Source organism: Lithobates pipiens, unplaced genomic scaffold (assembly GCF_037356315.1).
Source record: "Lithobates pipiens isolate NorthernLeopardFrog02 unplaced genomic scaffold, aLitPip1_a1.2 Scaffold_8, whole genome shotgun sequence".
NCBI classification, from domain to species: Eukaryota; Metazoa; Chordata; class Amphibia; order Anura; family Ranidae; genus Lithobates; species Lithobates pipiens.
In genome coordinates this window covers 294,339,154-294,352,308 of record NW_027507903.1, presented here as the reverse complement: position 1 = coordinate 294,352,308, position 13,155 = coordinate 294,339,154, and the positions used below count along the sequence as shown (strand labels likewise).

The following is a 13,155-nucleotide window of genomic DNA, read 5'->3' as shown; positions in this document are numbered from 1 at the left end:
AAGTACACTTTCCGTATGGCCGGTAAACTCCTAACATCCGGGACAAAAAAGACTGTATCAAGCCTACTGGCATAATGTGAATCGTCATTAAAGCTCTTGCTTAGCTGTACCCTTTGCTGCGTTAAAATTAACACAAGCTGTAGCATCCTTCTACACCAAAGCTACTGCTCTTATTCCCTTAAAAGGCTCTGTCTCTTGGGAGAGTGCCAACATAAGTATTTCAAAGACAACACCTTCTTAGAAGCTCATTGAAAAAGAAAATGTTTCAACATGTACCCATTCATATTAATACATGAGACAGAATAGTGGTTAAATAAAAATGTGAAGCTAGGTACCCTTTAATATTGTGGAGTTAATTTGTCTGTACTCAGACATACATTGAAATGTTTCAGCTCAATGTACTGATGGTTCATTTTCTAATTTTACCTTTACAGTAAATACATTTACAATCACAGCAAGGATGTTACAAGCTTAACATCATTCATACAGATTCCTTACTGTTTATAACCATATTTGTTTAGAAGTAAATTACGTCTATAAACTCCATTCTTATTGAACCAAGGACGACGCCAGGTGTCATAACGCAACATACATTATTACTAAATGACCTCAGAGCGAGCGTTACGAAACTATAATTATTCATATCCTCAATTTCAGTGTTTTACTTCAAGTCATAAAATAGGTTTCATATGGACGTTCCCTTATGCTTTATTTCTGACGAGAAGGGACCATTGTAATTTTTTTTTTTCAAGCTGATAAATTTGCTTGGCTGGCTCAGAATCAGTGAGAGAAAGGTCAGTCTCATAAGTTGTATACAATACAGTGAGAACTCTAAGGGCTTGGCTGCCACATTATATAGTAGAAGGCATTCGTTTAGCTGCGTTGGCAAAATAGGTCTGATGTCGCCATGATAAAAAATGTTAGCAGATTGCATTTGTTCACTTATGACTACTAGAAAGATTTGAAGGCCAAGTATTATAAGCTGTATGCACTGTGTCTAAAGTGTGGATAACAATATTGCAATGATGTTATGGGTGATCAATTTTAATTCTGAGCATTTTTTTTAATGGTTATCTGGATTTCAACATGAATGTTAGTAACTGGCTATCAAAATGAAGGATACATTTGTGCATAAGAATAAAAATGAAGGTAATGAACACAGTTCAGTGTTTACAATCTGTGGCTGTTCTTATATCTGCTGTTGGGACTGGTGTCAACTTGAGGATGAATATACAGGCATACTCCACTTTTTCAGGGGCTGTAGTGGGGGTGTCAGTGGCTGTAGTGGGGGGGGGGGGTCAGGGGCTGTAGAGGGAGGTCAGGGGCTGTAGTGGGGTGTCTGGAGCTGTAGAAGGGGGGTCAGGGGCTGTAGTGTGGATGTCAGGGGCTGTAGAGGCAGTCAGGGGCTGTAGTGGGGGTGTCAGGGGCTGTAGATTAAGGTCAGGGGCTGTAGTGGGGCGTCAGGGGCTGTAGAAGGGGGTCATGGGCTGTAGTGTGGATGTCAGGGGCAGTAGAGGGGGATCAGGGGCTGTAGTGGGGGTGTCAGGGGCTATAGATAAAGGTCAGGGGCTGTAGTGGGGGTGTCAGGGGCTGTAGATAGGGGGTCAGGGGCTGTAGTGGGGGTATCAGGGGCTGTAGTGGGGGTGTCAGGGGCTGTAGTGGGGGTATCAGGGGCTGTAGTGGGGGCATTAGGGTTTATAGTGGAGGGCCATGGGCTGTAGTGAGGGGGTCAGGGAGTTAAGTTTATAGTACTGTACAGTAATCCACTTACGTGTAGGCAGCAACTCTGGGCTGGCTGGCGGGCATGACTGACAGGCAACTCTGGGCTGGCTGGTGGGAACTTTGCCTCTTCACTTGCGACCTCTTCACTGGCGACATTTTGATTGCATCAAAACTGTTTCTCTCCCCATACCAGTCAACAGTAATGTCAAAGCAGGTTGATGCAAGTCAAATGCAGGTCGGAAGAAAGTCAGATGCTCCTATCAATGATCTCAGAAGTGTCTAAAACTGACCTGGGCTAGGCCAAAATACAGCGCTACATTTAATGGTCTCAAAAAACAGTTACATTCCCGGCATTTTGGGAATGTAACTGTCACACTTGCTTGCATTATGAACCAAAATATCACACCATCAAAAGGCTGGTATCATAACAGGTCTCATGTACAGCATCATGGCAGCTGCAGATAAAATAGAAGATGGCAGCTTTCTTGGCTGCAATGGATATGAGGGTTTATTTCTGCTTTAAGACTTAAAGTGGAACTTTATATGGAAAATCAAAATGGACGAACAGTCAGGATTTGTTTTGCAGAAGAGACACGCTTTGTCTATTCTGCAATAAAATGATCCACCTGCCTGTCCGTCCCTATAAAGTGAGCTGGGCACACGCAGCATTGCCGAATCTGACTGAACCATTGAAATTATCCGTCACTCGATACCTCGAAGCTGGCCTCTAGAGGATGTTAGCAGCATGTGGGGAGCTCCAGAATGCCACATTGATTTAATGTTTTCAAAAAACAGTTACATTTCCGGCCTAACTGTCACATTTTCTTGTGCTCTCAACCAAACTGTCAAACTACCAAATAGCTGGTGTCATAACTGATCACATGTGCAGCACCATGGCAGTTGGAGATCAAACAGAGGCAAAGATGGCAGCTTCCTTGGCTGAAAAGGATAGGAGGGTTTAGTTCCGCTTTAATTAACTAAGCTGAGATCTTTCAATAAAATTTAAAAATGAAAGTCACATTTTACCGCCCAAATATTTTTTAGTGGGCTTCCACTCCGAGGGATGGGATCTCTCTTCTCTCTTTATCTCTCATATGCTTGGCCACCTCTTTTTACAGGCTGTGTGTTCAGTATTATTATTTTGTCGCCTATCATTACATTCTGGTACCTCAGATACCTGACAGAATCACCACGGCAACAGGATTCCACCACCTCTCAGCGCCTCACACGCTCTCCTTCTCATACAATGACAGGAGCACAGAGAAGTGTTCTTCTCTCCTTTTCCGAGTAACCTATATGCCCCTCTCTCTTCCATTACAGGAAGCAGCTTCCCCACTGTGGCCAAAATGAAACCAAACCGAATAGCGCCTGGGCTACTGACATGTTGGATTTTTAACTGTTGGTTGCTATTGAACTAAAAACGAACAAAACTGAAATAGGCCTTAATGCTTAAATAAATAAAAAAACCTTCCTACCAATTCAATTGTAATGAATTCAATAATCATTGCTAGTATATTTGCTCATAAATATAACAAAGCAACATAAACGTCAAACACATCAGAACAGAAAGGTATAAGGGTTAAATAAAAAAATATATAAACTTTATTATTACATATGGTACAAAAATTCACAGATAAACCCGAACAGAGCTAGAAAATCCTGTTATTGGATTCAAAATATAAGTGACAATGTTGTCACCCTAATTGCCCACCTCAGCTGCACACATGGATAAATACACATATCAAGGGAGCTCGGTAACATAGCACCTGTCATCGAGCAAATAAAATGCACATCATTCATTATAACATTATGAATATTAAATACAAACATGCAATATAGTCTCAGCAAGCATACAGCACAGGCATCAGGGCGTGAAAACGTTTTCTGCGATGGAGATGGTACAGATTTGTAGGGAGACCGTACTGTATGTGTGATCGAGAAGCCTATGTGCTAAAATGATATAGTTGGTGTCCATATTCATAAAGAGCTTGCTATTGGTGGTCTGCAGTAGACATGTGCGATTAGCTTCGTAGGAATCTCAAATTTGTACGAATTTCCCTAAATTCGTACGTTCGGGAGGATCCAAAATACGAATTGCCATGCGTCCGAATTTTGTACGAAATACAAACTTTTGTTTACGATTTTTGGATCAGTCGTTGTCGAGGACTCATTATGCTTATTATGAGGGGCTCCCACCATCCCTATGCTATGCTGACTTCCTCCTGGGGCTGTACCCCTGCTGTGCTCATTATGAGGGGCTTCCACCATTCCTGTGCTGTGCTGACATACGGAGCACAGCAGGGGATAAAAACCAAACTTCCATCAGCATCGACTGTCATATTGAGGTATATATATTTTTGCCTTTAAATTCATCGTAAAGAATGTTCGTACAAGTTAATGAACCTAACAACAATTCGTATTTCATACGAATTGAAATTGAATTTCGGACATGAATTACGAAGTACGAATGAATTCTAATACGAACCATAACAGAACCAAACAAAACAAATTTATTGACTGCGCCCATGTCTAGTCTGCAGTAAACGCAAACCATGAATGATCGAAGCACTACCCAAAAGTTTAAATATCAGCACTTAAAAAAGCTTCGTTATTTGTGCATCCTCATGCCAGTTAGGAACTAATAAGTAAATATAGTATCTCACAAAAGTGAGTGCACCACTCACATTTTCGTAAATTCTTTATTATATCTTTTCATGTGACAGCACAAATTGTATTACAAATAATAAATTATAATTTGCTACAATGTAAAGTAGTGAGTGTACAGCTTGTATAACAGTGTAAATTTGCCATCCCCTCAAAATACACGCAGCCATTAATGTCAAAATTATTGGCAACAAAAGTGAGTACACCGCTAAGTGAAAATGTCCAAATTGGGCCAAGGTGTCAATATTTTGTGTGGTCACCATTATTTTCTAGCACTGCCTTAACCTTCTTGGGCATGGAGTTCACCAGAGCTTCACAGGTTGCCACCGGAGTCCTTTTCCACTCCTTTTATGACGACATCACAGAGCTAGTGGATGTTACAGACCTTGCGCTCCTCCACCTTCCTATCACATGGGATTATCAGATCATTATGGGTTTTCTAAAACCTCATTACAGGTTGTCTATAACTTGAGATCTTGGATTGAGCCATACTGAGGCAGAAAAAGATAAGGGGATGGATCATGTGTGTATAAATGTCATAGTAAGCTATCAAGCTCTATTTTTTTATTTTTATTTTTTTCAGGAGGAAGTAAGGTGAAACTGTAAAACATGTCGAAATGCAATATTTCCATCTTTTAAAAAGAGTCTTGACTATAATAAAAAAATGTATATAAAGTCAGAATACATTCCGTTTAATGCCTCTTTCACACAGGCGGTAGGCTCTACTTTAAAAAGGGATCCACATTGAGTGGCTTTTTCAAAGGCAGCTTAGTGCCAGTTTACAAGCGTTCAAGTAGTAAAACTGCCACCCCCCTGAATGTCTGTTTTTTTACAATCTCAATGTGGAATTTACATTGAAATAGTGTGCCACAAAGCACGTAGCACATGATTGAGGCATGGTCCCACTGACTTTAATGGGTACATTTGGTAAGCAGCAGCATTTGCCAAATGCAACATGCAGAGATAGAATTTCCACACCTCAAAGTGAAGCATCGTGGCTGTGGCAATATGAACAGACTGGGGCAGCTGAATTTTTCATTGTAGGTGGCTAGTGGGGTGAGTGGTTAAAATGTGGATGAACCACCTATTTTACCTGCACTCCAGCTCCTCTGTGTGAAGTTAAAGTGATAATAAAGGCTTTCTTAACAAACAGTAGTTTTGCACAGAGCAGCCCCTATTCTCCTCCTCTTGGGTCCCTCATCAGCGCTGTTGGCCCCTCCCTCCTGCCAAGTGCCCCCAGAGCAAACAGCTTGCATTGGGGGCAACCAAGCAGACTTGTTTCTGAGCCATGGCTCTGCCCTGCCCCCCTCACTTCTCATTGGCTCGCTGGCTGTGATTGACAGCAGCAGGAGCCCTTGGCTGAAGAGGGAGAGTCCCTGGAGAGCCAAGGCTCTTGTACACATCACTTGATTGAGATGGGGCTCAGGAAAGTATAAAGAAGGGCTGCACAGAAGAGGTTTTTTACCTTCATGAAGAGAATGCATGAAGGTAAAAAAAACTTGATCCCTTAGAACTACTTTAACCTAAGGGAAGCTTCTATTGCAAAGCATACATAGGGAAATATACTAATGACAAGCATTCAGATGTATGTTACTGGCAATAAACCTATTCCAATGATTTTAGTGCCTTTCCCCTAATGATTGGTGCCCAGGCAGCTGCCCATATTTATTCCACTTGTTACCAGATTTGTAGATATAAAATAAAGGGCATAACTGCAGACGATGCAGCTTCCTCCTGGGACCGCGATGTCAAGGGTTCCAAAAAAATAGCCTTATTTACTAGCTGTATGGTCACATTACACTCTGCACTAAATAAAACAATTTCCTTTTCATCACATCATGTTCCAATCTATTGTGCCACCTGGTATATAAGAATCTAACAGACCTGGCAAAAGAGAGCAAACAAAGGCCAATTTTAGTAAATGGCCTGACAAGATAGTGAAAGGTATTTGTGTGAGATAGAATGATCCCTTGTAAAGATTTTGCAACAGGATTTTATGGCTAATAGTTTTGCCTCTGGACCAAACTGCAAGCATCTAATAGGGATACATATTTAGACATTACCGTCCAAAATACTGGATTTTTATTTAAAAATATCTAAAACACTTATAAATGCATGGTTCTGTTTTAATGGCTTCGTAATTTCAATTTTGTATAACGGCTTGATTAAGAAATAGGAAACAGAAGGCAGTTTTTGTGGTTTAGTGAGGAAGATTGCTTTTTTTTCCCCTTGGTAGGATTTTGATAATCAGTGTTCGATACTCAGCCATTGTTGCTAGTTGATAGTGTGCGATGGAAAGCTGCCAGATTCTCTGAATAATACCAGCCGTTAAGATTTTGTGTCAATATGCCTTTAGAATTTCTTGGCTCAGGATACAAAGCTGCAACTCTTCTGTTTTGTCTAGAAATATTTTCTATGACTTTATTGAACAGAACTTCCAAACCGTCCTGTGGGGTTTCAACTAGCCACGAGAACTTTTAGCATGTTTTTTTTCACATAACATTGAGTTTGTGTCTATATTGTTAGAGCCCACTGCACTCTGTAAAAAACAAAACAAGAGCAACAATTGGGTTGCTTTAGTGTGTGAAAATATGGTAAAATAAAAATTATGCGAATAAAGGTGCTCAAATTTTTTTTTCAAACATCACATTTTGGATTTCTAATAAGAGAGATGTGCATGTGTGTTAAGCAAGATGTATTTCAAACAGGTGGCGAATATTTGTTGCATTTTTTTAGGACTGCCAGAAGCCTGGTTTTTATGATATTGGCCCACCCAACTCTCACAACCTCTCTAACTATCCACTGATATGAAAAAAAAGTTATTGATCCCCATGGGACGGGACCCTGGCCACTGACCCTCATGAGGCATGGGTTAAGTCCTCCATACTCCTCACTAGCTTCCCTTCTTCTCCTGCTTCCTTATTCTTTCTTTGACTTTACTTTTTTCTGCTCTAAGCCCTTGTACACATGGTCGGAGATTCTGACAACCAAATCCGTTGGATTTTGTCCGTCTAATTTTGTCCGAAACTGTTGCATACACACGGTCGGACAAAGTTGTCGGAAAATCCGACGTGATTACGTTATTTCGTTACGATGGGACTACGTTCACGCTAGTAGCCAATAGCTTTGGTGTAGGAATTTGATCTGAGCATGCGTGGCACTTTGTCCGATCGGAATTCTCTACACATGATCGGAGTATGTCCGATCGGAGCATTTTTTCGGAAAATTTTCTGGCAAGTTGGAAAAGTTGGCCCGTCGGATACTCAGACGGAAACTGTCCGATGCAGACCACACACAGCCGGAATATCCGACAAAATGGTCTGATCGGACACATTCCGTCTGAATCTCCGACCGTGTGTACAAGGGCTAACGGGAAATGCAAGAATGATGCAAGAATACAGTAATGGAGAAGCCGGTCTTGCCTTTTTTACTACATTATTGAGAATCATGGGTGGACCCAATGGTCAATAGTGAACTCCCTACTTCCCATTAGCTTCCCTTCTTCTCCTGCTTCCTTATTGATTCTTTGACTTTACTTTTTTTCCCCTCTAACGGGGAATACAAGAATGATGCAAGAATACAGTAATTGAGAAGCCGGTCTTGCCTTTTTTACTACATTATTGAGAATCATGGGTGGACCCAATGGTTAATAGTGAACTCCCTACTCCCCATTAGCCTCCCTTCTTCTCTTGCTTCCTTATTCTTTCTTTGACTTTACTTTTTTCCGCTCTAATGGGAAATGCAAGACTGATGCAAAAATACAGTAATTGAGAAGCTGGTCTTGCCCTTTTTACAACATTATTGAGAATCATGGGTGGACCCAATGGTCAATAATGAACTCCCTACTCCCCATTAGCTTCCCTTCTTCTCCTGCTTCCTTATTCTTTCTTTGACTTTACTTTTTTTCGCTCTAACGGGGAATGCAAGAATGATGCAAGAATACAGTAATTGAGAAGCCGGTCTTGCCTTTTTTACTACATTATTGAGAATCATGGGTGGACCCAATGGTCAATAGTGAACTCCCTACTCCCCATTAGCTTCCCTTCTTCTCCTGCTTCCTTATTCTTTCTTTGACTTTATTTTTTTCCGCTCAAACGGGGATCCCCTCCCTGTACTATTTCCATTCATTTAGGCACTTCCTAGTCTTCCTTCCATGTTTGGTCTGTTCAGCCACTTAAATGGCTGAGCAACAATGATGTCACTCCTGTGCATGCACATTGGAATCACAACATCATGGCACAGTAAATGTACTCTAAACTGTGAATGCATGGCTCAGTGTACATTATCGCTGATCGGCAGGGAGAAGTATTTGGTGGAGGTAACACTTGGTGCGACCAGGTCTTCTCTCATAGGCTCCAGGGGCAGGAGAACTCATGTGGTGAGGAGACCATGGCCCAAGAAAATAACGAGTAGGGAAAAATGTCTGGTCCCCAGGGCAGTATATTCGCTTGGCTCATAGAGGAAACTATGACTTTGATCTACTAGAATGCAGGACGGGTGGACACCCCCCCCCCCCCCCCCCCCCACTCTGTACTTACCTCCTGTGCTCTTGAGCTGTCAGGGCTCTGGGGATTTAAAATCTCCATTGTCCTTCTTCATCAGCGCTTCCAGGACAGACCATATGGATTGTGATCGGTCAGCACTGCCACAGAGTGTCCCAAATCACAGGACACTCTGGAATGCAAGAATGATGCAAAAATACAGTAATTGAGAAGCCGGTCTTGCCTTTTTTACTACATTATTGAGCATCATGGGTGAACCCAATGGTCAATAGTGAGCTTAAGATAGCAAGAGAGAATATGATGAGGTTTTTGATTGATGTATTTATGTTGATTTATGTATTCCAGAATGCCCTGTGATTCAGGGAGCTCCATATGCTGAAATACTAGGGTGAGCTGGCATGCAGGAACTATTTTGTAACTGATATGTGGTAATGATGACATTTTTTGCTGGAAAAAAAAACCTCACCAAATCAGATATATAGATACTGTATTTAGTAAACACTATTGCAGTGTCTTTTCCACAATTGTGTTGAAATTGCCATATTACAGTAGACAATACACAGTAGCAGTTTCCATATCTGTGGACTTGTGTAACCTTGTAATCTGTAGCTTCTACTATGTGCATGCAATCAACAGGTCCCAGAGACTGGGTAATCATATTTTATTAGCAAGGGACAGAACCAGATACAGTAAAACCTTGGTTTGAGAGTAACTTGGTTTGAGAGCATTTTGCAAGACAGGCAAAAATTTTAAATATATTTTGACTTGATAAACAAGCGATGTCTTGATATACAAGTAGTGGTATGTCACAAGAGTATAAAAGAGAAGAGAGGCGCCTCTAAGTGTAGCAATTTGGTTACGTTTTTTGAAGCTACAACATTTAGCAACTCACATGGTTGATGATTAAAACAGGCATATCTAAGTATGCAGGCATCTGGGTTAAAGCTGTCCACATAGACTGCCTGCACCACCATCGTCCCTTCCATGCTGTGCTCCATGGGTGCTTCAAGCCTTGCTTTCAGAACGCTCTACTGCAGGGTAGTTTTCCCGATCACGATTGTAGACTGACAGCGGTGAGAACCAGCGGTGCGAGGGATGGTCTATGTGGACAGCTTTACCCCGGATGCTTGCATACTTGGATGTGCCTGTTTTAATCATCAACCATGTGAGTTGCTAAATGTTGTACCTTCATTAAATGTAACCATATTATTGCTACACTTGGAGGCGCCTCTCTTCCTCTATACTCTGTAACTCCTACTGGATTTTGCTTCTAATCCCCTTGTGGAGGCTTCCATTTGTGGATGAACATTTTATGGTTACACAACCTGGTCACATTGCTATATGTCCATTATTTCTTATGGGGAAATTCGCTTTGATATACGAATGGTTTGGATTACAGGCATGTTTCCGGAATGCATTATGCTCTCAATCCAAGGTTTTACTGTATATCTCAAATTACACACCTGGGGAGTTCTATACAGACGCAGTATACAGAATGCTCAAATGTTGTTATTTTTGTAACAGTTAGCAACAATTAAAGTTTGTTCTGTCCCACCTATACAGTATGTATTTTTCTGTTGTTGAATTGAACTGTATCAGGCTACTATTTTTATGTAGTAATCTGACATCTAGTGGTAGTTTAGGGGTCACTACAACTTGTATACTTTAAATGTGGTATCTCCCTGTCCTCCCCTTCTGTTTAGTGTTAGTTAGTTCAGTCATAGCTAGACCCTCACCGTTTCTTCCATATTGTCTCAGTTGCAGTTTTTCACTGAGACAAGGTTTTGAAAACTCATTCGGGGGAATTTTAAAGAAGAGCTACTAGTTTTCTAGCACTATGGACCTTTAAAATGCCAGATTCAAAAATGCCTACTGCCTGTTGAACTTACCCTTTAAAGCAGGGGTCTCAAACTGGCGGCCCTTCAGCTGTTGCGAGACTACAAATCCCATCATTCCTCTGCCTGTAGGAGTCATGCTTGTAAATGTCAGCTTTGCGATGCCTCATGGGACTTGTAGTTTCGCAACAGCTGGAGGGCCGCCAGTTTGAGACCCCTGCTTTAAAGGGAACCTCATTGAAATGCTCACTTTACATGAATCAGAGGGGAACATGTTAGCAGTACTAAACCAATTATTATGAATGAAAAAGCATCCCTTCCTTGTCAGAAATAATTAAAAAACTGCTTTGACCCAGCTTTTAGCCAAGACACCTTGATCTTCAGGGATTATGTCTACCATAAGACAGAGGTAGACATAAGGTCCATATTTCCAGAAAAATTATGGAATTTGATACTTGTAAAAAAATGGTATGTACAATATTTAATCTAATAGAAAAGGCTTCATTTCTTGAAGTATTTAGATACAACATTATGTAAGTAGGTGTAACATATTACCTGGAGAACAGCTTTGGGCACATTCTTATTTTTATCTTTAAACCACTGAGAGCTGCAGAGAAGAACAGAGAAGACTGAATAAAGCCCATAAAACCCCGCTGTAGTAAATCAAGATACATCAATTGTATGTCCACCACTTGATGCCAGACTTTTGGTTTATCAAAATGTGTACACATTGGACAATATGGAGCATACATTTTAGTTGTTATTGTTAAATTTACCTTTATTTTTTTATTTTTTTTGGCTATGCAATTTCTACATGTTTATTGTACTATAGTTACTGTTTTACAGATTTGTAGATTTATCCTCTAGTGTCTCTCTGTATTTTAGTCACTTAGCCTCATGAGATAACAACTGCTAGCATAAAATCTCAACCACATTGAGATACAGATACTAAGTTTTCCCATATATATCTAATAAAAAAATAAATAGTTTTCCTTTGAGAAAAATAACTCTAATGGTATTTCATTTTTATAGGTTCAAAGATGTTTGCAGTCCTTTTCGCTGTCCATTGGGCAGTTGAAGAAGGTGAGGGATTTGATGCTGGACAATATGGAGAGAGGACTACAAGTAAATCCAGAGAGGCAGTCAACCTTAAAAATGCTTCCTACATATGTCCGCTCAACTCCAGATGGCACAGGTATAGTATATTAATTATTTTCCAAATACTTTGGTGTTAGTATAGAATATTGATGAAATTGTACAGGTACTCTTCAGATTGCAATAAGATTGAGGTCCATGTGTCTTCTGTTCCGGTGCACATTAAGAGCTGTCTGGCATGCAAAGCAAAAAAAGAATGTCTTGAGTTGAGTGGTTCAATATAAACAGGCACTCTTCAGATTATTGTGTGACAGTTTTTGTCCCTGGTGATTAGCTGCGTAGCCCTAAACTCTTCAACATTGCAGTAAAGGGTGAGGATCATATGCTGTACCATACCTGGAAATACTAGAAATTTCTGAGAGCTTCAAAGGATGAACACAGTGATGGGAATGCTAAGAAGGAGAGTACCAAAGGACAGGGAGTGGCCTAACAAAGGAACCTGCCATTTTGCCCTGATTAATCACTTCAGCCCCGGAAGGATTTGCCCCCTTAATGACCAGGCCATTTTTTGTGACATGGCACTGCGTAGCTTTAACTGACAATTGCACGGTGGTGCTGTACACAGACAAAATTGATGTATTTTTTTCCCACAAAGCTTTCTTTTGTTTTTACTGGATCACCTTTGCGATCTTTATTTTTGCGCTATAAAGAAAGACCGTCAATTTTGAAAAATATTTTTTTTCTTACTATTTGCTATAATACATATCTCCAAAAAACATATATAAAAGATAATTTATTCATCAGTTTAGGCCAATATATATTCTTCTATATATTTTTGGTAAATTTGGTATATTGATTGGTTTGAGCAAAAGTTATAGCATCTACAAAATAGGGGATAGGTTTATGGCATTTTAACTTTTTTTTTTACTAGTAATGGTGGCAATCCGTGATTTTTAGTGGGACTGCGACATTGCGGCATACAAATCAGACACTTTTGACACTTTTTTGGGACCACTGACATTTATACAGTAATCAGTGCTATAAATAGTCACTGATTACTGTGCAAATGTCACTGGCAGGGAAGGGATTAACACTAGGGGGCGATCAAGAGATTAAATGTGTTCCCTGGGTGTGTTCTAACTGTAGAGGGGATGGGCTGCCAGGTACATGACAGAGATTACTGTTCCCGATCACTGGGAACAGTATATCCCTGTCATGTGCCCTGTCAGAACAGGGACAAAATTTACAAAGGCAGTTCCCCATTCTGCCTATGTAATAGGCGATCGGGGACCGCCAGTGGACATCGAGTCCGCCTGACCCATGGGCACACACCGCAA

At 40.7% G+C, this 13,155-nt stretch overlaps 1 protein-coding gene across 3 annotated transcripts in view; it reads left to right on the top strand.

Moving 5' to 3' along the window:
* Positions 1-13,155, top strand: part of HK3 (hexokinase 3) — a 164,751-nt gene that overhangs the window by 36,999 nt on the left and 114,597 nt on the right. For all 3 annotated transcript variants that reach the window (XM_077472476.1, XM_077472475.1, XM_077472477.1), the window contains exon 3: positions 11,756-11,918. In XM_077472476.1, the coding sequence (XP_077328602.1) occupies positions 11,756-11,918 (163 nt within the window). The remainder of the gene's footprint in view (positions 1-11,755; positions 11,919-13,155) is intronic.